The sequence below is a fragment of the Mercenaria mercenaria genome, chromosome 10, assembly GCF_021730395.1.
Source record: "Mercenaria mercenaria strain notata chromosome 10, MADL_Memer_1, whole genome shotgun sequence".
Taxonomy (NCBI): domain Eukaryota; kingdom Metazoa; phylum Mollusca; class Bivalvia; order Venerida; family Veneridae; genus Mercenaria; species Mercenaria mercenaria.
The window spans coordinates 73,497,377-73,521,579 of NC_069370.1; the positions used below are offsets into that span (position 1 = coordinate 73,497,377).

The 24,203-nt window shown below is 36.2% G+C and overlaps 2 protein-coding genes and 1 long non-coding RNA gene across 4 annotated transcripts in view; 2 read left to right on the forward strand and 1 right to left on the reverse strand.

Annotated features, from left to right (window-relative positions):
* LOC123561294 (bifunctional purine biosynthesis protein ATIC-like) overlaps window positions 1-317 on the reverse strand; it is a 53,583-nt gene extending 53,266 nt beyond the window's left edge. For both annotated transcript variants that reach the window (XM_045353562.2, XM_053553366.1), the window contains exon 1: window positions 194-317. In XM_045353562.2, coding sequence (XP_045209497.2) covers window positions 194-215 — 22 coding nt within the window. In that variant the 5' untranslated portion in view covers window positions 216-317. The remainder of the gene's footprint in view (window positions 1-193) is intronic.
* On the forward strand, window positions 254-19,513 carry LOC123561295 (rRNA N6-adenosine-methyltransferase METTL5-like). The gene is made up of 6 exons (XM_045353563.2): window positions 254-365; window positions 8,914-9,030; window positions 9,671-9,785; window positions 10,842-11,035; window positions 16,006-16,088; window positions 19,337-19,513. Exons 2-6 carry the CDS (start codon window positions 8,919-8,921, stop codon window positions 19,493-19,495), a joined length of 663 nt encoding a protein of 220 aa, XP_045209498.2. The 5' UTR covers window positions 254-365; window positions 8,914-8,918; the 3' UTR covers window positions 19,496-19,513.
* A 780-nt stretch (window positions 19,514-20,293) lies between these two features.
* On the forward strand, window positions 20,294-23,812 carry LOC128559982 (uncharacterized). The gene is made up of 3 exons (XR_008372855.1): window positions 20,294-22,116; window positions 22,417-22,536; window positions 23,613-23,812. It is a non-coding gene; the product is annotated as an uncharacterized LOC128559982 (long non-coding RNA).
* Window positions 23,813-24,203: the final 391 nt, after the last annotated feature.

Genomic DNA, 24,203 nt, shown 5'->3' on the forward strand with positions numbered 1-24,203 from the left:
TAGAATAAAATAATAATTCAGTTTTAAAATAAGCTTTTGATAACTTGGTGAATATTCCATCCGAAATACAATCGTCCGAATATCATAATTCCACTAATCTAGTTACTAACTTCAGGTTACAGAAAGCAATCACCTAAGAAGAAAATAGATATTACTTGCTTAAACTTTAGGCTTAGTATACACATTCTTTTACCAATATTTCCCTTATCATCCATGTCCCTTCTTGCTTGTATTCGTACACGTGCTTTTTTTCCCTCGCTTCAATGATTGTACATAATTATCGCCCTTTTATGATTTACGCCATTAGTTACCATTGCAGACTTAACGCCCTTTATTCAAGAACGCCATTTGTACACACGCATTTTGTAAGACCAGTTCATTTGTTTATTGTCTTCATACATTTATATATCATATTATTTTTCATTTTGTTTGATTTGAAATGATCAGATACATGTTGCGAATTTTGTGAAAAGTCATTACTGTACTAAATCCACTTTAACAAGAATGACATCTTGTATGATCTGCAACATGGATTCAGAGAAAAAAGGTCATGTGAAACACAATTAATACAACTAATTGATGACCTAGCACAAAATTTAAGTCGAGGTAAACAAACAGATCTCATTTTACTTGATTTCAGTAAAGCATTTGACAAGGTCAGTCACCTAAAGTTACTTTATAAACTACAAGGTTATCACATGGATAAGGTCCTTCCTGATTGGCAGAACGCAGTCAGTACTCGTGGACGGAATGAAATCCGATGAAGTACCTGTCACATCAGGTGTCCCTCAAGGCTCAGTCCTTGGCCCGCTCTTATTCCTATTTTACATAAATGATCTACCTCAGTCCTTACAATCACAAGTTAGGTTATTTGCAGATGACACGGCAGTTTACCTCACAATCTCTAAAGAACAAGACTGCGTCACACTACAGCAGGACCTCCAGAAACTAGAAACTTGGGAGCACGTCTGGGAGATGGAGTTCAATCCCAGCAAATGTCAGGTCATGAACATAACAAAAAACAGAAAGAAATTTACACATAACTACATTTTACACGGTCAAATCCTGGAAGTGGTCTCCAGTGCAAAGTATCTAGGGGTAGATATAGCAAATGATCTCTCCTGGAACACACATGTAGATAGAATCACAAACAATGCAAACAAATCACTGGGTTTTCTACGCAGAAACCTCCCGGTCAAAAACCAAAATATAAAAGAAACCTCCTACAAGACTCTAGTTAGGCCACAACTAGAGTATGCCTCTACGGTATGGTCACCACACACACAAAGAAACATACATAAAATAGAAATGGTGCAAAGAAGAGCTGCCAGGTGGGTAAAGGGTCAATATTCATATTATGATAGTGTAACAAACATGTTAAATGATCTCAGTTGGTAGACACTCGAGGACAGACGGACAATTGCTAGACTTTTCATGTTTTACAAAATCGTTCATGGTTACGTAGCTATTCCAGTCCCTCCGTATCTAGTACAGCCATTGAGACGAACACGTCATATGCACAAACACTCCCTTAGGCAGATCCATACAAACATTAATGTTTTTAAGTTCTCTTTCTTTCCATACACCGTTACCCTATGGAATCAGCTGCCACCCCTGATCGTTAATCAGCCTGATCCCGAACATTTCAGACATGCTGTTAACGCATCCCACTACTATTAAGTGACTACACCCTGTTTTATCCTGATTTTACTCTTGTTAATACAGTTTTATCTTGCACTATCTTCCTTTTGACATCTTACTGTCATTCTTTTAACTTTATTCTGGCACAGACGCGCACCTGCTAGTTATACCCGAAAGGGGCGTCAAGCAGTATACATACATACATACATACAATTTGTCTTATGCTATGATGATTCTCACAAGTGAAACATTCACAAATAATTTATTGCAAAATACTGCTGCATTTAATGAAAATGTGACCGCAAAGATCATGGTTCTTTGTTATTGTCTTTTATCTTATAAACCATTTGAACATGATTATGACCATTTTCTATTTGATTTTGACATATTTTGCATTATTGCTTTCAGTTTTATAGTTCTGGCCACCATAACTTAACTGACGCTATTTTTATTTTCTGATGGTCGCGTCCATTAAGTTATGGCGAAACCCCATTTGGTTAACTAACCAGTATCAAACCGCAACATCTCACACACTTCTCTTGTGAGAAACGGATGACGTCATGCAACAGTTCAGAGCACGTAGTTATTTTTGAAAATCAAGATCAAAATTTCACTTATTAATGCATTTATTTAAATCATAAACATAATCAATTTCGATAAAAATTCATAAAAAACATATCCTAGAAAGTTTAAGTTCTCAGAAAAGGTCAAAAAATAATAATTCTATACCGATTATTGGTTTTCAAACGAAGAGTACCCTGATCAGGTGACAACTGCAATGGCGGACACAATATTGCAGACAGGGGTACCAATTTGAAACTTGTATGTATAACTTGTGTTCAAACTAAGTTGCATGGATTATTTTATACCAGATCAAAAGAAAAATTAATTAGAAACATTTTAAAATAAAAGGTGAGTTCATTGCATTTCATTTGATGAAATTATAGCGTGACAGACTTCTGGCACGATTCCTGGTTAGGTTTCAGTACGGGATTCGTTTCAGCGCAGAGATCCATAACGGCATATAAACATCTCTGAGCTGAATATTTTTAGCTATCAGTTTTATAGCTACTTCTACTTTTTTTATTTTCTATTTATGATTTAAAACAACAGGTAAGCAGTTAGGGCTAAAGACAAATCGTGACTACTGATGAATCGTAATTTCAATCGACCACAGTTTCCACCACAGTTTTGATTGTTTCTGGTTGAGACCTCTAGGTAGACAACGTAAAATATCAAAATGTAAAATCGGTCTACCCGAGGTCTCATTATTTAGACTACATTTAGCTATATAGCTAATTTGTTACTTTTCTGGGACCTTTTTAATAATTTTATAACGAGCACTGTACAAACACTTTATAACGGGCGCTAAATATTATTAAAATATACTAAGTAAATATATATAGGAACAAATTTGCACTGAACTTAAACATATATAAGCAGCGTGAGGCTGATATTAGTGTTCATGTGAGCTTGTGTGTCTGATATCGATATCAGCAGGGGTTCCACTAGACCTGAAAAGCCAAGAGTCCCAGGACCCTTGGGTCCAAATTTTGAAGAGTCCTTTTCCAAAATACAGGAGTCCTGTCCCAACATGTCATTATTATGGACTAAATTTTCATATATAAAGTAATACGCAGCTGGTTATACAACTGCTTTTGCAACAGTTGTCATATTTTTCTTAAATGCAGACTTTTTATTGACTAATTATTAAGATTGCACTAGAAAATCTTGTTAGAAAGGACAGATATGCCCGAAAATCACGGTCGCGAAAACAGGTGACAAATATGGAAAACTAAAGTTAATACTTTAATTCTTGATAAAATACTTGTTTTTAATATATTTCTTTCATCATAGCAATTCAAAACTTACAATTTCTACTTATTTAAAGCATTTTCCCCCCAAACTAAGACTCGGTAACAACAAAAAAGTGCTATATCGCAACAGCCGACTGCTCATAAAATCATATCAAGCACACAATATAATGATTATAATTATCCAATTTTTTATTCAGTAATCTAATTATCGCCAATTGACTGCCTAATCAAATAAAATTGTTGCAAATTGGTTCCCCTCCTTTCAATAATGGATGTAGTTTATTACACAGATTAATGGTGGTTTAACTCTGCCTTCCATACCCTACTACTTACGTCACACATATCATTAATTTAGTGTCCTTTCAGCAACCGTGAGTGTTTATTTAGAATACACGAGACAGTTTATTGTAGTAAAATGAATGATAAGAGAAAGGATTATCAAAGAAAAATGCCCCGGGTCCTGAGTGACACATAGGCAAGTATCATGCCAGATCCTTTGAGCGTCTTTTGAAAATCTCCCGGGTCCGGACCCAGGGTCCTGGGTCAAATGGAACCCCTGATCAGACACACCTCCTGCTGCACAAAACATCCAGATTTTATACTTCCACTGACAGGCTGTCAAGTATATACAACCATATATTTATTTTACAAAAGAATGCATGTTATATTAACATAATATTTCACTAGCATCCTCTTCTAGCATGGTTGAATAAGGTTGACACAAGAAACTACTGCCTTAGAATGCATGAATTTATAACAAATGTTTGAAAGGAAACGATGTCATCGTCATCAGACAACGTTGACATTCCGGCGCATTATATGAACATTCAATGATGCTTTGCAACATTAAATTATTTTAATCTATTTTTGCTTTAACAGTACAGTGGAACATATGCAATAAAAAGGTTATAAAACACGGCTGGTGTGCCTTAAGGCAATATTGGCATACTAGACCAGAATTGGCCCTTAGGCTAAAGCCCTTGAGCCAATACCTCGCCTAGTATGTCAATATCGCCTTAAGGCAAACCAGCCCTGTATAATAACCTCTAATTACAGCCGCCATTGACAGACCCGTAATGGCGCAGTGTGCCTCATGCACATAAACATAATGGCCCCAGGTAACTGGAATGTCAACAAAATCTGACGTTGACAAGAAGTAACGTCATTATGGTAGGTGAAAGAGTATTGAATCATTTTCAGGTCGATTATCAAATAATGATGGCATTGTTGAAGAAAAAAGCATTACTGTACATTTGATGCTTATTAATTTGTGGAAAATATGTAAAATGAAAACACCAAAATAAATATGAAGCGAAGGTATATAAAATGAAAAAGGTCAATAAACGACTGGTGTGTTCCTTCTAGCTATAATGGCAAGAAGGCACAACCAAGCCGTTTATTAATCTCTTATTATTGTCTAGTGTAAAAGGCCATCAAACCTACCCTTCTACCTACCCTTGCCTACATTTGTAGCCATCATTAATAGATCACTGCTGCATAGTTAATCTATTTATATCTTGAGACTTGTAAATCAAGTCTCCTGCACATTCAATTATTCTTAGTACATTTAATTTCATTGACTTGCAACATCCAATGATATCCCTTTTTTATGCCCCCGAAGGGAGGCATATAGTTTTTGAACCGTCTGTCTGTCGGTCTGTCGGTCTGTCAGTCTGTCAGTCTGTCCGCAATTTTCGTGTCCGGTCCATATCTTTGTCATCGATGGATGGATTTTCAAATAACTTGGCATGAATGTGTACCACAGTAAGACGACGTGTCGCGCGCAAGACCCAGGTCCGTAGTTCAAAGGTCAAGGTCACACTTAGACATTAAAGGATAGTGCATTGATGGGCGTGTCCGGTCCATATCTTTGTCATCGATGGATGGATTTTCAAATAACTTGGCATGAATGTGTACCACAGTAAGAAGACGTGTCGCGCGCAAGACCCAGGTTCGTAGCTCAAAGGTCAAGGTCACACTTAGACATTAAAGGATAGTGCATTGATGGGCGTGTCCGGTCCATATCTTTGTCATCGATGGATGGATTTTCAAATAACTTGGCATGAATGTGTACCACAGTAAGACGACGTGTCGCGCGCAAGACCCAGGTCTGTAGCTCAAAGGTCAAGGTCACACTTAGACGTTAAAGGTCATTTTTTATGATAGTGCATTGATGGGCGTGTCCGGTCCATATCTTTGTCATTCATGCATGGATTTTAAAATAACTACGCATGAATGTGTGGCACAGTAAGACGACGTGTCGCGCGCAAGACCCAGCTCCATAGGTCAAAGGTCCTAAACTCTAACATCGGCCATAACTACTCATTCAAAGTGCCATCGGGGGCATATGTCATCCTATGGAGACAGCTCTTGTTGTTACAAAATTACTCAATGATCATTTCTTTTACGGACATTGCCGAACACTTGTTATGTTCAGTTGCTAAGTGTTATGACCAATGACTTTACATCTGTGCTTCTTCCATGATAATTAGGCGGGAAAAGTGCCTAGATATTGTCAGCTTCATGTTGTCTTGCAGAGAAGCTTAGGCACTGCTTTAGGGGGTGTTTTACCCACTTGTATCTTTTTTCTCTTTTTAGCTCACCTGAGCACGAAGTGCTCAAGGTGAGCTTTTGTAATCGCCCTGTGTCCGTCGTCATCCGTCCATCCATCGGTCTGTTGTCAACAATTTGACTGTTAACACTCTAGAGGTTACAATTATAACCTTATCTTAATGAAACTTGGTCAGAATGTTACCCTCAATAAAATGCTGGACAAGTTCGATATTGGGTCATCGGGGGTCAAAAACTAGGTCACCAGGTCAAATCAAAGGAAAAGCTTGTTAACTCTAGAGGTCACAATTTTAGCCAAATCTTAATGAAACTTGGTCAGAATGTTACCCTCAATAAAGTCTTGGATGAGTTCGATATCAGGTCATCTGGGGTCAAAAACTAGGTCACCAGATCAAATCAAAGGAAAAGCTTATTAACACTCTAGAGGCCACAATTTTGGCCCAATCTTAATGAAATTTGGTCAGAATGTTACCCTCAATAAAATCTTGGACGAGTTCGATATTAGGTCATCTGGGATCAAAAACTAGGTCACCAGATCAGATCAAAGGAAAAGCTTCTTAACACTCTAGAGGTCACAATTTTGGTCCAATCTTAATGAAACTTGGTCAGAATGTTACCCTCAATAAAGTATTGGCTGAGTTTGATATTGGGTCATCTGGGGTCAAAAACTAGGTCACCAGGTCAAATCAAAGGAAAAGCTTGTTAACACTCTAGAGGCCACAATTTTGACCCAATCTTAATGAAACTTGGTCAGAATGTTACCCTCAATAAAATCTTGGACAAGTTCGATATTGGGTCATCATGGGTAAAAAACTAGGTCACCAGGCCAAATCAAAGGAAAAGCTTGTTAACACTGTAGTGGCCACATTTATGACCATATCTTAATGAAACTTGGTCAGAATGTTAACCTTGATGATCTATAGGTCAAGTTCAAATCTGGATCAGGTGGGGTCAAAAACTAGGTCACTAGGTCAAATCAAAGGAAAAGCTTGTTAACACTCTAGAGGCCACATTTATGACTGTATCTTCATGAAACTTAATCAGGATCTTAATCTTGATGACCATGAGGTCAGTTTGAATCTGGATCATGTGGGGTCAAAAACTAGGTCACCAGGTCAAACCAAAGGAAAAGCTAGTTAACACTTTAGATGCTACATTTATGACCATATCTTAATGAAACTTGATCAGAATGTTGATCTTGATGATCTTTAGATCAGTAGGTCAGGTGAGCGATACAGGGCCTTCATGGCCCTTTTGTTTGTTTTGTGAAATATGGATTAATATACTTGATTGTTTTCTTTTTCTTTTTAAATATTCAGCATACATAGTCATTAGATAATGTTGTAAATCTTCAGTAGTTTTTTTTGTGTGTGAGTCACATCCCTAGTTAGGGATTCAAACACTCTTCAGCCTGTTACACTTGGATTCCCATGTTCTTACAGATGTTCAAGTAAATATCTGGACATTCCATAAATTTTAAGACTCTTTAGCCTTTTTATGTGACTTAATTATACTATTACTACACTTGATATTCTAAGAATTCCTCTACTTCTTTTAACTTTCTCTTACTCCCATTTAGAGAAAACATTCCGTTTTCCCCAAATGTAGAAAGAATTTATTATCAATAAGCCACTTTTTGCCGAGTTTTTTACTAATTTTACTTGGATTTCTATGCGAAAAAATGATAGCACTATCATCAGCATGTCATAGTAATTTACACTCATGAATCATTATACTGATTGACATATCATTTACATAGCATAAAAATAACAGGGGACCCAGGATACTGCCCTAATCGCAATCTTATATATGGAAATGCAGTTATTTTCACCCTACCTGCTATACCCTGATTTATCTCCTTGATAAAAATTGTAGTTTTTTATGATTGAAAAATGTAATAATTTTGACATTGTTTATATAAATTCTGGATCTGTTTGTAGAATAAAACTGTGAAAGAAGTACATATCATTCTGAATGAATCTAATGAGCATTATGAATTGAAAATTCTGTAGTTGCTTTTGTGGGCAACTCCTGTAGAAAGCTATTGTGATTTTAGTTAGAGAATAGTGAAAGATACAGAAGATGCTCCAGTTCAGAAGCCTCCCTGGTACGTCAGCATGCTAGATGTAAAGCACTCATACACAGGATTTTTATCTGAATGTGAGCCCGCACGCTTAGCTCAATAAGGAGAGCGCAGATCTACGGATCTCGGGGTCGTGAGTTCGAGCCCTGGGCGAGGCGTATATTCTCCGTGACGATTTGATAAAATACATTGTGTCTGAAATCATTCGTCCCCCACCTCTGATTCATGTGGGGAAGTTGGCAGTTACTTGCGAAGAACAGGTTTGTACTGGTACAGAATCCAGGAACACTGGTTAGGTTAACTGCCCGCAGTTACATAACTGAAATACTATTGAAAAATGGCGTTAAACCCAAAACAAACAAACTTATCTGAATGTGTCATAATCATTTTAGGTGAAGAAGCGAGGGCTGGAGATTGTAACACCTAACCTGTTTTGTAATCCACTCTCTAAAAGAATTTTAGTGATCTTAGTTGAAGGTTTCAAGCTTTTGACCTGAAGTTTTGTTGGACACACACAACCACTAGACCACTGAAAACTGCTCCTCATCAGACCATTTACTATGGTCCAAAATTGTAAAGATGAGATTGGAGACTAGTCTTGAAACTGAAATATCTGATTGGTTGCTTTAGAGTAAATCTTGAAACTGAGCAATGCTTAGGTTGTATTTGATTGCCAATATCAGTTTTACAATTTTAATCAGGAGTAAGTACCGAAACAATCTCTGATAATTATTCATTTTATAATGCATATATATGTACCTATATGACATATTGTAAATCAAAAATATTTTTATTTTCTAGAAAATATGGCAAAAGCTCTAAAACTGAAGGAACTGGAATCTTACCTTGATGATGTTGATGTGTTTGCGAACCCAAAAATAAAGCTTGAACAATATCCAACTACACCACATATAGCAGGTAATATATAATGATTTAACTAGCAGGTAACTCAATGATTTGACTAGCTGGTAACACAATAATTTGAATTGCTGGTAACTCAATGATTTGAATTACTGGTAACTCAATGATTTGAATTGCTGGTAACTCAATGATTTGACTAGCAGGTAACTCAATGATTTGACTAGCAGGTAACTCAACGATTTGACTAGCAGGTAATTATGGCCCTTGAACTGAAAGTACTGATGCCAGTGATAAAGGTCTTGGTGCATGGTTGACTCAGATACATTATTGAGAAGAAATGCCAATCTAGATGATTAGGCAGTTGTGGGAGACATGCGCTTTTCTCAAAAGCAGCTCTAGTTTGTTTCTCTTTTTTGTGTACAAAAACAAGGAAGAAGTTACCAGGGGAAAGAAAACTAAACAGTTGTTTTTGTTTACTTCATTTTTGTGTACAAAAAACTTAAAGGAAAAAACTTAATTGTGGGTGTTGGGTGGGGGAAGGAAACTAACTCGGGGGTGGGGGTGGGGGGTTTCTCCCTTTTTGTGTACAAATACTGAAGAAGTAAAAACCAACAAATATAATTCCTCTTCGAAAATCTTTAAATATATGATACATTTTATATGCAGTGTATATAAAAAAGAATTGATTAAATTCCAGCATGTATGCTTCACACAATACACACACGCTATGATGACATTGAAAGTAAAAACATCCTGGATCTGGGCTGTGGTTGTGGTGTGTTAAGTATAGGGGCTGTGATGCTAGGTGCCAAGTGAGTATGAAATGATAATTGTACAATACTTTATTATTAAAAATTAACAAAATTATCTATGGGATACATGACATTGTATGATGCAATTAAGTATGATAAATGCACAGTGAGCATGTCTGGTTAGGTCAGTAGGTAGAGGTCAAGGCTATGAAATGATAAGGGGCCTCCCTAACCAAGTGGTTACAGTCATTGTATTGCTTGCCACTCACTGCTGTGGGTCTGAAACCTCAGTTGGGTTGTTGAAGTATTTCATGTGAAGAAACATCAGACTGGCTTTGGGAATCTTTTAAAATGGACTGGTCCATCATACAATTTGGGCAATACCACTTATTTTTCAAAGGATTGTTGACTGAAAATTTACTGACTGAATAGCGAACAGAGCAGACCATGATCAGCTTACACTGATATGCAGGCTGATCTTGATCTGCACTGGTCGAAAGGCAAAATCACTTGCTGCCAGCAGGTTAAAGGTTGACAGTTTATACCACGGCCATTACACAACTGAAATGCTGCTGAATATGTTGTTAAACAAAAATCAAACAAATGAACAATAGGAAGTAATAAATGGACCTGACATTATGACATTGTTTATACTATGAAACAAACTTACACATGAAAAGTTGACTACTAGTATTTAGTCAAATGCCATGGACACAGTACACATCTCCTCTAAAGTCATCTAACATATAATTATTGTGAGCTTAAATAAAGATGTGAGTAATGTTTTAGGAGTTTTAGGCTCTCTTCCCTTAATGACTGTGTAACATGTGTTTTAGTATGTGTAATTTATGTGAAATTCAAAACTTAATGAGACAGCTGAGTGCCCAAGTACTTTTGCGTAGACATTATCTAGAGTTTATTATTTCAATGTGTCTGCTTGAAATTTTCTGGAAAGTGTTCCTCACTGACACTTCCCCTTTAAGCAAAATCCTGTATCAGCCCTGGTGTATATGGTCACAAAAAGATATAGGGGATGCAGAAGTATGTTTAGTTAGCCAATGTTTCATGGTTATATGTATACTATTTCAGTTGTTTTATACAATATATTTTTTCTAGAAAGGTGACTGCCATAGACATTGACGAAGATGCTCTAGCTATCTGTCAACAAAATATAGAGGAGTTCGAGATGGAAAATATTGAGGCTGAGCAACATGATGTAGCAGCACTGGGGTCAGAGGTCACAGAAAGGTTGAAAGGCAACATTGATACTGTGATCATGAATCCACCATTTGGAACCAAACATAACGCAGGTATTGTTTAGTATAGTTCAGAAATTTACATCAGTATAAACAAACTTATTTAAGCTCAGAAAGTTCAAGTTCATTTTGAGTCTCTCTTGCATCTGTGTTTTGGAAAGAACTAGTGTAGGAGTCTCACCGTGCAATTGTAATTTAGTGGGACTGAAAAATGCGCCCCACGAAAACTACCCCCTGCAGTTGACAGTGTCTAGGTAGGTAAATTTGGTATTTAATGTTATCTGATCTGGGATTTCGGAATAATCTGACAGTTTTTGTTTTTAGCTCACCTGTCACAAAGTGACAAGGTGAACTTTTGTGATCGCGCGGTGTCCGTCGTCCGTGCGTCCGTAAACTTTTGCTTGTGACCACTCTAGAGGTCACATTTTTCATGGGATCTTTATGAAAGTTGGTCAGAATGTTCATCTTGATGATATCTATCTCAATTCGAAACTGGGTCACGTGCCATCAAAAACTAGGTCAGTAGGTCTAAAAATAGAAAAACCTTGTGACCTCTCTAGAGGCCATATATTTCACAAGATCTTCATGAAACTTGGTCAGAATGTTCACCTTGATGATATCTAGGTCAGTTTTGAAACTGGGTCACGTGCCATCAAAAACTAGGTCAGTAGGTCTAAAAATAGAAAAACCTTGTGACCTCTCTAGAGGCCATATATTTCACAAGATCTTCATGAAAATTGGTCAGAATGTTCACCTTGATGATATCTAGGTCAAGTTCGAAAGTGGGTCATGTGCGGTCAAAAACTAGGTCAGTAGGTCAAATAATAGAAAAACCTTGTGACCTCTCTAGAGGCCATATTTTTTATGGAATCTGTATGAAATTAGTCTGATGTTCATCTGATGATATCTAGGTCAAGTTGAAAGTGGGTCACGTGCCTTCAAAAACTAGGTCAGTAGGTCAAATAATAAAAAACCTTGTGACCTCTCTAAGGCCATATTTTCATGGTCTGTATGAAAATTGGTCTGATGTTCATCTTGATGATATCTAGGTCAGATTTGAAATGGGTCAACTGCGGTCAAAAACTAGGTCAGTAGTCTAAAATTATAAAACTTTTACCTCTCTAGAGACCATATTTTCAATGGATCTTCATGAAAATTGTCGAATTTTACTTGTATCTAGGTAAGTTAAACTGGGTCAGGCTCAAAAACTAGTCATAGTCAATAATAAAAAAGAATCTTACTGTCTAGAGCCATCATTTCATTTCATTGAAGGGTCAGAATTATTTTTTGGCGTTGGCATCGGTAACTATAGAGCAAATATTATCTTGACCATATAGAGCATATTTTAATGATCAGAAATTGATCAATGTATTGATATTGCCTTGAGATTGAGTCATAGTTCACAGAGTTATGGCCCTGGAGCTTCAAAAGACTATCATTGGATCAATAATAGAATAGTAATTAGACTTTAGTACCTGCATGAAGAGCCAAGCAGATCTTCATGGTTGACCTTAACAATTAGGTACCTGATCAATGATCTCATCTTGATTTTTAGTGTGTGTCCATATATTAAGGGCAAACTTGTTGCTTTCCAAAACAGATTGCGTTACGGAAACTGGCTCGGTTAACTTTCTCAACCAAAACTAGTTTCATTAGATCTTTAAAAAGGTATTATCTAAAACATCTTATTCCAATAGTGACTAATTTTTAAACATTAGATTATAATTAAGAATTTACAGAATTTAACAAATATTGACATCGAGTTAAACGTAATTGCCGGTACATTATCGTATTGTTTGTGACAAAAGACTATCACACCTTTTGTTATTGGTTTGAATGAGAACATGTCATTGAAAATACATTCGAAATATTGAATCAGCTGCTGTTTATTTATTCAAAATAGTTAATTAAAAGGTAAAACAACAAATAAACAATATTTATTGGTTTATTATTTTCGAGAAAACAAAAATCGATAGTACCGTGAGACCGATACTGCTCTCCACCGCGGAGATAAAATTTATTACCGGTGTCGATGTAAACTCTACTTTCGTTTTCCATCCACCTCAAAATTGACCAAAAATGTTTTTTATTTCCAGGATTTCGGGCCAAAATCGGGGATGCGCATTATACACGGGTGCGCATTATACATGGGTATCTACGGTAGAGGTTTCATTTATGCTTTGATTTGCTACAAACTTGCACAGAATGTTTATCTTTATGATCTCGAGGCCAAGTTTGAAACTGAGTCATGTGGGGTCAAAAACTAGGCCACTAGGTCAAATCAAAGGAAGAGCTTTTTAATGCCCTAGAGGCCACATTTATGACTGTATCTTCTTGAAACTTGGTCAGAATGTTTATCTTGAGGATTCCTATGCCAAATTCAACACTGGGTCATATGGGGTCAAAAACTAGGTCATACTGTCAAATCAAAGGAAAAGCTTGTTAACACTATTGAGGCCACATTACTGACTCTATCTTCATGAAACTTGGTCAGAATGTTTATCTTGATGATTCCTAGGCCAAATTCAAAACTGGGTCATATTGGGTCAAAAACTAGGTCACCCGCTCAAATCCAAGGAAAAGCTTGTTAACACTCTATATTTATGACCCAATCTTCATGAAACTTCGTAAGAATGTTTACCTTGATGATTCCTAGGCCAAGTTGGAAACTGGTCATGTGGGGTTAAAAACTAGAACGCTGTAAAAACACTGTAGAGGCCATATTTATGACCCTATCTTCATGAAACTAGGTCAGAATGTTTATCTTGATGATTTCAAGGCCAAGTTTAACAGATGAGCGATATAGGGTCATCATGACCCATCATGACCCTATTGTTTTACAATGTTGCTCATTGCAGAGCTTTGAAGTCTTCTGTGCATGTCCGGAAGTGATTTTCAATTGGAGCGCACATCAAAAATACGCAAATTATTGCATGTCTGCATGCATTTAGTGTATAATATGTATAATATACTGACTGAAGGTTAGGGTTAGTATTACTATGGTTACAAAATATATACATTAATGAGTATCATTTCAAATTGCTTGAATCCGGTATATACCAGAGTCTGTAATTTATACATGCGCTCTAGGTTGGCATTGAATCACAGTCAGTTTTTTCTATGTAAGAAGATATCTCAGTAACCACTTACGGGAGTGTATTGAAACTTTGCACAATTGTTCAAGGTGATAAATTGACATGCAGAGTTAGGTTCCATAACTCTGTTTTGTTTTTAGCTCACCTGTCACATAGTGACAAGGTGAACTTTTGTGATCACCCTTCGTCCGTCGTCAGTCCGTCCGTGCGTCAACAATTTCTTGTCTGCACGATAGTGGTTTCATTTATGATTTTATTTTAACCAAACTTGCACACAACTTGTATCACCATAAGATCTCGGTTCCTTTCCATTATGGGTTCCAGAGTTATGGCCCCTGAAAGGGCCAAAATTAGCTATTTTGACCTTGTCTGCACAGTAGCAGCTTTATTTATGATTTGAATTTTACCAAACTGGCACACAACTTGTATCACTATAAGATCTTGGTTCCTTCCTTGAACTGGCCAGATTCCATTATGCGTTCCAGAGTTATGGCCCCTGAAAGGGCCAAAATTAGCTATTTTGACCTTGTCTGCACAATAGCAGCTTCATTTATGATTTGAATTTAATCAAACTTGCACAAAACTTGTGTCACCATAAGATCTCGGTTCCTTTCTTGAACCGGCCAGATCCTGTAATGGGTTCCAGAGTTATGGCCCCTAAATGGGCCAAAATTAGCTATTTTGACCTTGTCTGCACAATAGCAGTTTCATTTATGATTTGATTTTAACCAGACTTGCACACAACTTGTATCACCACAAGATCTTGGTTCCTTTCTTGATCTGGCCTGATTCCATCATGGGTTCCAGAGTTATGGCCCCTTAAAGGTCCAAAAATGGCTGTTTTGGCTTTTGCAGCCATATAGAGACTTCATTTATGGTTTTATTTGATACAAACTTCCAAAATATCTTCAACAACAATAAATCTTGGATTCCATGACAAATCAGATCCAATCGTAGGTTCTAGAGTTATTTTATATCTGATTACCTCCCCTGATTGTAATCAAAATGGATTTATATCAGTAAGTACTTATAGGACTTATTTGAAATTTCATTATTGTCATTAGTTGGACTGAGCCAATCAGGGTAGATAACTATGGACTGATTTTATGTCAAATTACCTCCCTTTATTTCAAATTAAAATGGGTATATCTCCGTAACTAATGAAGATACTGATCTGAAATTTCATTTATGTCAAAGATTTATTTGGCAGATCCTTCTTTTGTTCACTTACAATGAAAATTTTTTAATTACTTCCCTTTTACGTTACTATAAATAGCTTATTTTTAGTAACTTTTTTATTATTGGCCGTAGGGAAAAACCGAGACCACTTTTCTGTGGTACAACATGGATGGTACCTCCAATTTTTAGGTGTATTTTGACATATCTGTACCTTGTAAGAATTTTTTTTTCTTTTTGGTTAAATTTCTTCCCTTTGTTGTTCCTGTCCTTTGGACTTAGATTTTTTTTCTGAGGACCTTCTTGTCCTCAAGTGCAATGATAACAGGTGAGCGATATAGGGCCATCATGACCCTCTTGTTTACAAAGTTACTCCCTTTCTTGACATAGCAAGTTTTAATGTAAGGTGGTATCTCAATAGCCACTTGTGGGAATTAATTCAGACTGATGAACTGACTTGACACAGATCCCATAACTCTGATTTGCCTTTTCACTAAGTTATGCTCCTTTTTTCGATCCAGGAACTTATTTTGTGTAATCTGCTATCTCATTTTATATAATAGTAAAGAAAAGTTCTGTACCCCTTAATAGTACTTTTTTATGTGTACATGTTTCCAATACATATATTTTAACTTTTTATTGTGCTAAAGCTTTTGAATAGTCAAGTGTTGCTGTCGTCTGACAGCTCTTGTTAATTTTAATGTATAGTAATTTGAGTCAGGCCTGGGTGTATTTGATTATGGTATATTTCAGGTATAGATATGATCTTTCTGAAGACAGCACTGGATCTCTCCTCTACGTCTGTTTATTCTCTTCACAAAACTTCAACAAGGGAGGTGAGTCATGCTTGAATTGTATTCTACAGCTGTCACCTGACATAGAAACATCAGTAAGGGAGGTGGGGAGTAAATCCTGTAGGATCTATCCTCTACCAGTGCGTATCACTTTACAAAACATCAGTAAGGGAGGTGGGGAGTAAATCCTGTAGGATCTATCCTCTACCAGTGCGTATCACTTTACAAAACATCAGTAAGGGAGGTGGGGAGTAAATCCTGTAGGATCTATCCTCTACCAGTGCGTATCACTTTACAAAACATCAGTAAGGGAGGTGGGGAGTAAATCCTGTAGGATCTATCCTCTACCAGTGCGTATCACTTTACGAAACATCAGTAAGGGAGGTGGGGAGTAAATCCTGTAGGATCTATCCACTTTACAAAACATCAGTAAGGGAGGTGGGGAGTAAATCCTGTAGGATCTATCCTCTACCAGTGCGTATCACTTTACAAAACATCAGTAAGGGAGGTGGGGAGTAAATCCTGTAGGATCTATCCACTTTACAAAACATCAGTAAGGGAGGTAAGCCTTGTTACATCTGTTATAACGGCTTTTTTATTCCCTGCGCAAAACATTAACAAAGGAGTCAAGTTCTGCTGGATTTATATTCAACTACTTTTTATTCACTTCATAAAACATCAACAAGTGAGGTCTGTTATGTAGAATCTGTTATCTACAGCAGTTATTTCCTCTCACAAAGTTTTAACAAGGGCGGTAAGCTATGCTTGATCACTCGTCTACAGCTATTGATATCATTTCACAAAATATCAACAAGGAAGGTATGTCTTGCTGGGTATATCACTTACAGCCATTTAGTCACTTCACAAAACAGCTACAGGAGATGTAATATATTATAATTTATTGAAGATTTATCACTGTTTCTTCACTTAAAAACCATCAACAAGGCAAGTCAGTCATACTTGACTGTTGACACTACAAAATGTCAACAAGGTGTTTTGATCCATTATCTACTGCCGTTCAATTGCTTTACAAAACATCAATAAGTGAGCTAAACTCTGTAGGACCAATCATTTACTGCTGTTTATTCATTTTACAAAACACCAGCAAGGGAGGTAAATTTTGTTGCATTTCACACATAAAACTGTGTATTCCCTTCATAAAACATTGACAAGGGAGGTAATTCCAGATGTATCTGTCATCACACTTACTTTTTAGAACCTGAACTTGGTCGTCTTCCATTGACATTTTAACTGAAATATCTCCTTCTCTGAAGCTTTTTGTCTGACTTACACCAACTTTGGTTTGAAGTACATTGTATCCCTTCAAGGCCTGCACTCAAATTTATTCAAATTAGGGCACATGGCCCCTTTTAGAAGCCACTAGAGCTAAAAATAGAAAAAAAAACTTTCTAACAACTTCTCATGAACTGCTTGATGAATTTTATCAGACTTGGTCTGTAACATCATTATAAGGTCTTTTCTCAATTTTTTAGCTCACCTGTCACATAGTGACAAGGTGAGCTTTTGTGATCACCCTTCGTCCGTCATCAGTCCATGCGTCAACAATTTCTTGTCTGCACGATAGTGGTTTCATATATGATTTTATTTTAACCAAACGTGCACACAACTTGTATCACCATAAGATCACGGTTCCTTTCTTGAATTGGCCAGATCCCTTTATGGGTTCCAGAGTTATGGCCCATGAAAGGGCCAAAATTAGCTATTTTGACCTTGTCTGCACAATAGCAGCTTTATTTATGATTTGATTTTTACCAAACTGCCACACAACTTGTATCACCATAAGATCTTGGTTCCTTTCTTGAACTGGCCAGATTCCATTATACGTTCCAGAGTTATGGCCCCTGAAAGGGCCAGAATTAGCTATTTTGACCTTGTCTGCACAACGGCAGCTTCATTTATGATTTGATTTTTACCAAACTTGCACACAACTTGTATCACCATCAGATCTTGGTTCCTTTCTTGAACTGGCCAGATTCCTTTATGGATTCCAGAGTGATGGCCCCTGAAAGGGCCAGAATTAGCTATTTTGACCTTGTCTGCACTATAGCAGCTTCATTTATGATTTGTATTTAATCAAACTTGCACAAAACTTGTGTCACCATAAGATCTCGGTTCCTTTCTTGAACCGGCCAGATCCTATAATGTGTTCCAGAGTTATCGCCCCTGAAAGGACCAAAATTAACTATTTTGACCTTGTCTGCACAATAGCAGCTTCATGTATGATTTGAATTTAATCAAACTTGCACAAAACTTGTGTCACTATAAGATCTCGGTTCCTTTTTTTTAACTGGCCAGATCCCATAATGGGTTCCAGAGTTATGGCCCCTGAAAGGGCCAAAATTAGCTATTTTGACATTGTCTGCACAATAGCAGCTTTGAAAATTTCAACTATGTTTCTCATAATTCTTTTGATTGATCTTGATTATGATTTTTTGACCTTCTTGTCCTTAAGTGCAATGATAACAGGTGAGCGATATAGGGCCATTATGGCCCTCTTGTTTACAAATGGGAGTACTCAGCCCCCTTTTAGGGATCACCAGAGTTAAAAATACCTGTAAACAACTTTGTCTGATGGTTTGCTTGATGGATCTTCACACACTTGGTTGATAACATCACTATAGGGTCCTCTTCATTTTGTTCAAGTGGGGCATGTGTATTTTCAAAGATCAGGTGAGTGACTTAGGGCCATTATGGCCCCCTTGTTGTGGTTTATGATTCCAATAAACCTCTTCATAGTATAGAATTCTGAAATAAGTACATTGCATGACAAACTCATCATTTAAGTACAAGCGAAGTTTTTTTGATTTCAAAATGATACAGGATAGCTTTTAGTAAACTGCTTTAAAGCAAGCTTGACCAATTTTACATTACAGTGAAGAGCAGCAAAAGTCCAAATGCTATCAACATTTTCAAATAAGGAATCTTCTGTTGATACAAAACCCCAGTTGTTAATGTTTCAGTTTTATTTAAAATAAAGAGAATTCGAGTTACATATAAGGGTACTTGTGCAGGTTTAATTTCACTGCATCTGATGTTTCAGAAGTTTCACACATTTTTGACATAAAGTGTGATATGTACATATCAGACCCAGAAGTTTGAATATTTGTAGATTTACCTGTACTATAGTCATTTACTACATGTACCCATACTACCAGTATTACAAGTATGAAATCACAACCACTGTATTATCACAGAGAACCAAAGATAAATAATATTCATATCTATTTAGTTTTGAGTTCTTAATTTGTTGTTGTACTTCTGTTTTTCAGCATATCATGAAAAAGGCTGCTGAGTGGGATGTGGAAATAGAATTCATTGCACAACTCAAATTTGACATTAAAAACACCCTTAAGTTCCATAAGGAGAAATCTGTTGATATAGAAGTAGATTTTATAAGACTGTCACACAAAAAGTCAGTGAAAAAATAAAAATGTGTTAAAAGTCAAGAGTTGTCTTTTCATGAACTCATTTGAGTCGAGAGTGTAAAAAATAGAGGTTGCTGTTACACATTTTGTGATACCTTTTTTGTCCTCACTGACCCTTATTTCAAATTTTCAGTTATTTTTAAATATATCTTTGTCAAAACAAGATGGAAGGGCCTGTTTGACTGTATGTTTAAGGTCATTGACTTAGCGTCACTTGCCCCTTACTGCCAGCATATAAGCTCTGCTTGGATCATCATGAGAGGAAGCCAACCAGCTAGCTTGCAGAAGGTAGTTGGTGCTCTGAGCCTGAATTTTGGCGTACAGAGATATATGTTGTAACTGTTACTTATGACCTTCCATGACCTATATATTTTTGGAATCTGCATTGAAAAGCCCATAACTTGAACATAAAATCATGATTATGTGACCCTGTTTATTTAATCAAAAATTATATTTTGTTGATAATATAAGGTCAAATCTGTTAATTACGACCCAGTTTTCAGTAGGTTTTAGAGATACCTACTGAAAAAAAAGGTTGTATCTGCCACTTACAACCTTTTAAGACTGCATATTATGTGATTTTGGATACTTTAATTATATAGTAAATAGGTCGTAAGTAGCAGATACGACCTTTCATTATTGAAACTGAAAAAGGTGTATGAAAAATTGCATAAATATCATGATTAGCTTGACGAGTATATGACAGTCAGTTCTGTCTGAATTTAAAAGCTTTTGCAATGAGGATATTACAGGAAGTTACCATATGGATACGACCAGTTTGTTGAGAAATCTTAGACCCGTCCCTAGATTTGCCACCTAATGCCACTCTTTGCCACTTATTTCCATGAAAAAAGGGTGGCAGTTGGTGGAAATAGGTGGCATTAGTTGGCGTTTGGTGTAATTCAGCTCTTTTTTCACCTAAGTGGTAAATTTGCCACCAAAAGCCACTTTATTTTGGTGGCATTTAGGTGGCATTAGGTGTAAATTTGAACATAGTTTTTCTTTATGGTGGTAGAAAGGTGTAAAATTGGTGGAAAGTAGAACATAGTTTTTTTTCATGGTGGAAATCGAGTGGCGTTTAGTGGAAAATAGGGACTTAGCAAATTTTCTTGGTGGCGAATAGGTGGAAAAATAACTTAGAAATTTTTGTGATGTTTGATTTAAAAGAGAACTGTAAGACATTGGATTACCCTGTACAAAAATCTTCACATGGACTCAGGTTGAAATCAAGGTATAATGGACTTCAGGCCTAATTGACACGGAACCTGACTTTGCTAAAACTGCACATTGACAACAGCTCGTAGAAAACAAAATGCTCCCCGCCCCCCATTTGATGCGTTCAGTAACTGTACAAGAAACAGGAATCATTTGGTCACTGTGCACTGGACGTTTGATGTACTACCTTTAAATCAATAATTATGGGCCATTTACCAGTCATAAGTGACTTCTGTATGAAATGTGATCTTAGACCAAAGCATTCTCTAGTTATTGGGCAAAAAAAGTTCTAGTGTTCTGGGTCAATGTGACCTAGACCTTTGACCACTGACTGACCTCAAAATCAGTAGGGGTCCTCTGCCGGTCATGATCAACCTCCCTATGTAGTTTCATGATCCTAGGTCAAAGAGTTCTCAAACTAACATCTGGAAACAGCTTAACTGTTCCAGCTCACTGTGACCTTGACCTTTGACCTACTGAACTAAAAATCTATAGGAGTTATCTGCTAGCTATGTTCAACCTTCCCATTCACTTTCATGATCCTAGGCTCAAGAGTATTAGAGTTATCATCTGAAAACTGTTTAACTGTTCCAGGTCGCTGTGATTTTGACCTTTGACCTACTGGCCTCCAAGTCAATATGGGTCACTGCTGGTCATGACCAACCTACATATAAAGTTTCATGATCTTAGGCCCAAGCATTCTTGTGTTATCATCCGGAAACCAATTGGTCAACATACCAAATGACCGACAGACTGACCAACATCTGCAAAACAGTATACCCAGGCTCCTTCTTCAAAGGGTTTCATTAAAATCAGAATAAGTCTATGCTGACTCTAGCTGGACAAAAATAATATTCAGAATGGTATACAGAAAATTTGAATATTCGTTCTTTTGTGAGACAGAATATTTATTGCTTATTATAGCTTTGCATTATATTCAATGAAAGACAGAAAAGGTGGAAAATAGGTGGCAACTAGTGGAAATTGGCTGTACTAGCTGAATCTGAAAAGATCATTTTTAAATGTGTCTGCAGTGTATTATTTCTGCATGACAGAAAGCTGGTTAAAGATAAGATTAATGATAGATCAAGTTACAAGCTCCCACACAAATGTATAGAAACAACCCCAGGTGGAATTTGGGTCAGTTAAGATTTATATATGCAGGCAAACATCAGGGCAGATGCAAAGAAATAGTTCTTGCCTATTCTCTTCATTAATTAAAAAAAAAAGAGAAGTGTTTATAAAATGGATGTTTTTACAATAGCTTTTCAACTTAAGGATTTGACACCTTCTTTAGCTGACCAAGAAAGTGTATGTGTGGAATCAATTTATCTGTGTAGTAATATCAAATTTTGAAATCTGGCATTTGATGAGTCAGCCTGGGAGAAACTGGAAACACATTGTGAGAGGTAACAATATTATACTGTTTATGTTTTTTTTAATTATTACTGTCTTTAACATTGTCTTAATTACTCTTAACAAATACTTGAATTTGAAACAACATTTACCAAACTGCTTTGAATTTAAGTCAAAAAATCTCCTTCTTTGTCTTAGGAAGTTTGGCAGATGGATAAATCCCAGATATATTTTCTGGAATATAGCTCAATCATGTTTTATAACACTGTTTGTAAAATTGTATCATTTTGTAATTTTTTACATTATTGATTAGCACTTAGGATACAATATGTACTTTAAACTGTTCATACCAGGTACCTTCTGTGAAAAAAGTGCAACTTTGTGACATGATATGCCTGCCTGACTGTATATACCTGAGCAGCACACAGCTTATTACTGCATAAAAGAAACATATCAAGATAATTTTGAATCAGGTAAATATTATATGTTTTTATAAAAGCTAATGTTTAAATAACCCTTATTTTTTTAAAGAAATACACCAATTAATAGAAATTCCTGGCATATTATATGATAAATATTAATTATAAATGTGATGAAAAACCCAAGTGCTATTACTACCTTTTGCCAAAGACGGAGAGATATTATTTTTGGCGTTGTCCTTTCTTTTTTATCTGTCCGTCGGATTAACTGAAAATGCTTGTAATTGGAATAATATTTTTATAGCTTTGTCTATAGAATCACTAAACCTCATGTAATTATTATAAGCTCATTAACACTGCTCAATTATTTACCTAATAAAAGAAGAATTTCCCCTTGATTTGGTTAAAAATAGGGATTTTTCCTGCATCTATTGATGGATCTTCATGAAACTTTACAAAATGTAGATCACTACAGGACATGTGCATGTGCAATTTCCATCAGGATCACTTCAGTAACCAAAGTTATTGCCCTTTAATTGATTTTCAATCCATAAATTCCTACATAACAAGTAATCCATTGATAAATATTCATGAAATTTGACACAAGTGTAAATCACCTTAGAGTAATTGTGCTTCCACATCTTTCATCAATTCTCAAGTTCTTGTTATTGATTCAAGATGCATATATTTCCACAAAACAATGTAACCGTTTGAGTGAATAGAATTTGTTCTACAATGTAGATTTTGATGAAACTTTTCATAGTTATAATAAAGATGTTGCATATTACTGTGAAATCATTTTTATTTTCGGGCTAGAACCGATGGGTGAATTTAAGACCGCGCTGTTATTTATTTTTTCATTTATAAATTGAAAATGTGCGAATTAAAGCCGGCGTGAAACAGTCCTTTTTCTACGTTTGCTTGAAATTTGATGCCAGCGAGTTTAAATGATTTCACAGTTTTTGGCATAGATTAAGTTTGTAGAGTTCTTTGTTATGTCAGTGAGTTACAGTTTTGTCTTTTGATTTCATATATTTTCTAGAGGAAATTTACAATTTTCTGCAAAATTATTCAGAATGTTAGAAAAATATATCTATTAATAGATGACATTGTATGGTTTGCTGTTACAGACTGTGTGCTGGAAAAATGGCCCTACATCTAAAGGAGTGAAATTTGGAGAGTCATTCGCCATCTACTTAAGCCATCCTGGAATATGAAAAAATAAGACTGCATTGACAACATCCTGATCCTCGTGTTCAGATCTTTTGTGATTTCTTGTGAAGAGTCTTTGATTTTTCATAAAAATAAAAAATATATTAATATAATTTGATTTTTGCTTACTACTGAGTTTTTTCAGATTCAGCAGGTGCAGCCAATTTCCACTAGTTGCGACGTATTTTCCTAATATTGCCAGCTATTTGGTGGCATTTAGTGGAAAATAGGACTGCCACCATAGTGGCGTTTTGGTGAAATTTTGTCTGCTTACTGCTACCTGTTAGGTGGCGATATGTGGAAGTAAGTGGCGTTTAGTGGAAAATATTTTTACACCATAATGGTGGCATTTAAGTGGTAATTTGTCTAAATACTCCACTTACTGCCACCGTGAAGGTGGCTATTGGTGGAATTAAGTGGCAAACAAATTTTTCACCATAATGGGGGCATATTGGTGTAAAACTGTCTAAATACTCCACTTATTGCCACCTAAAGGTGTTCACAAGTGG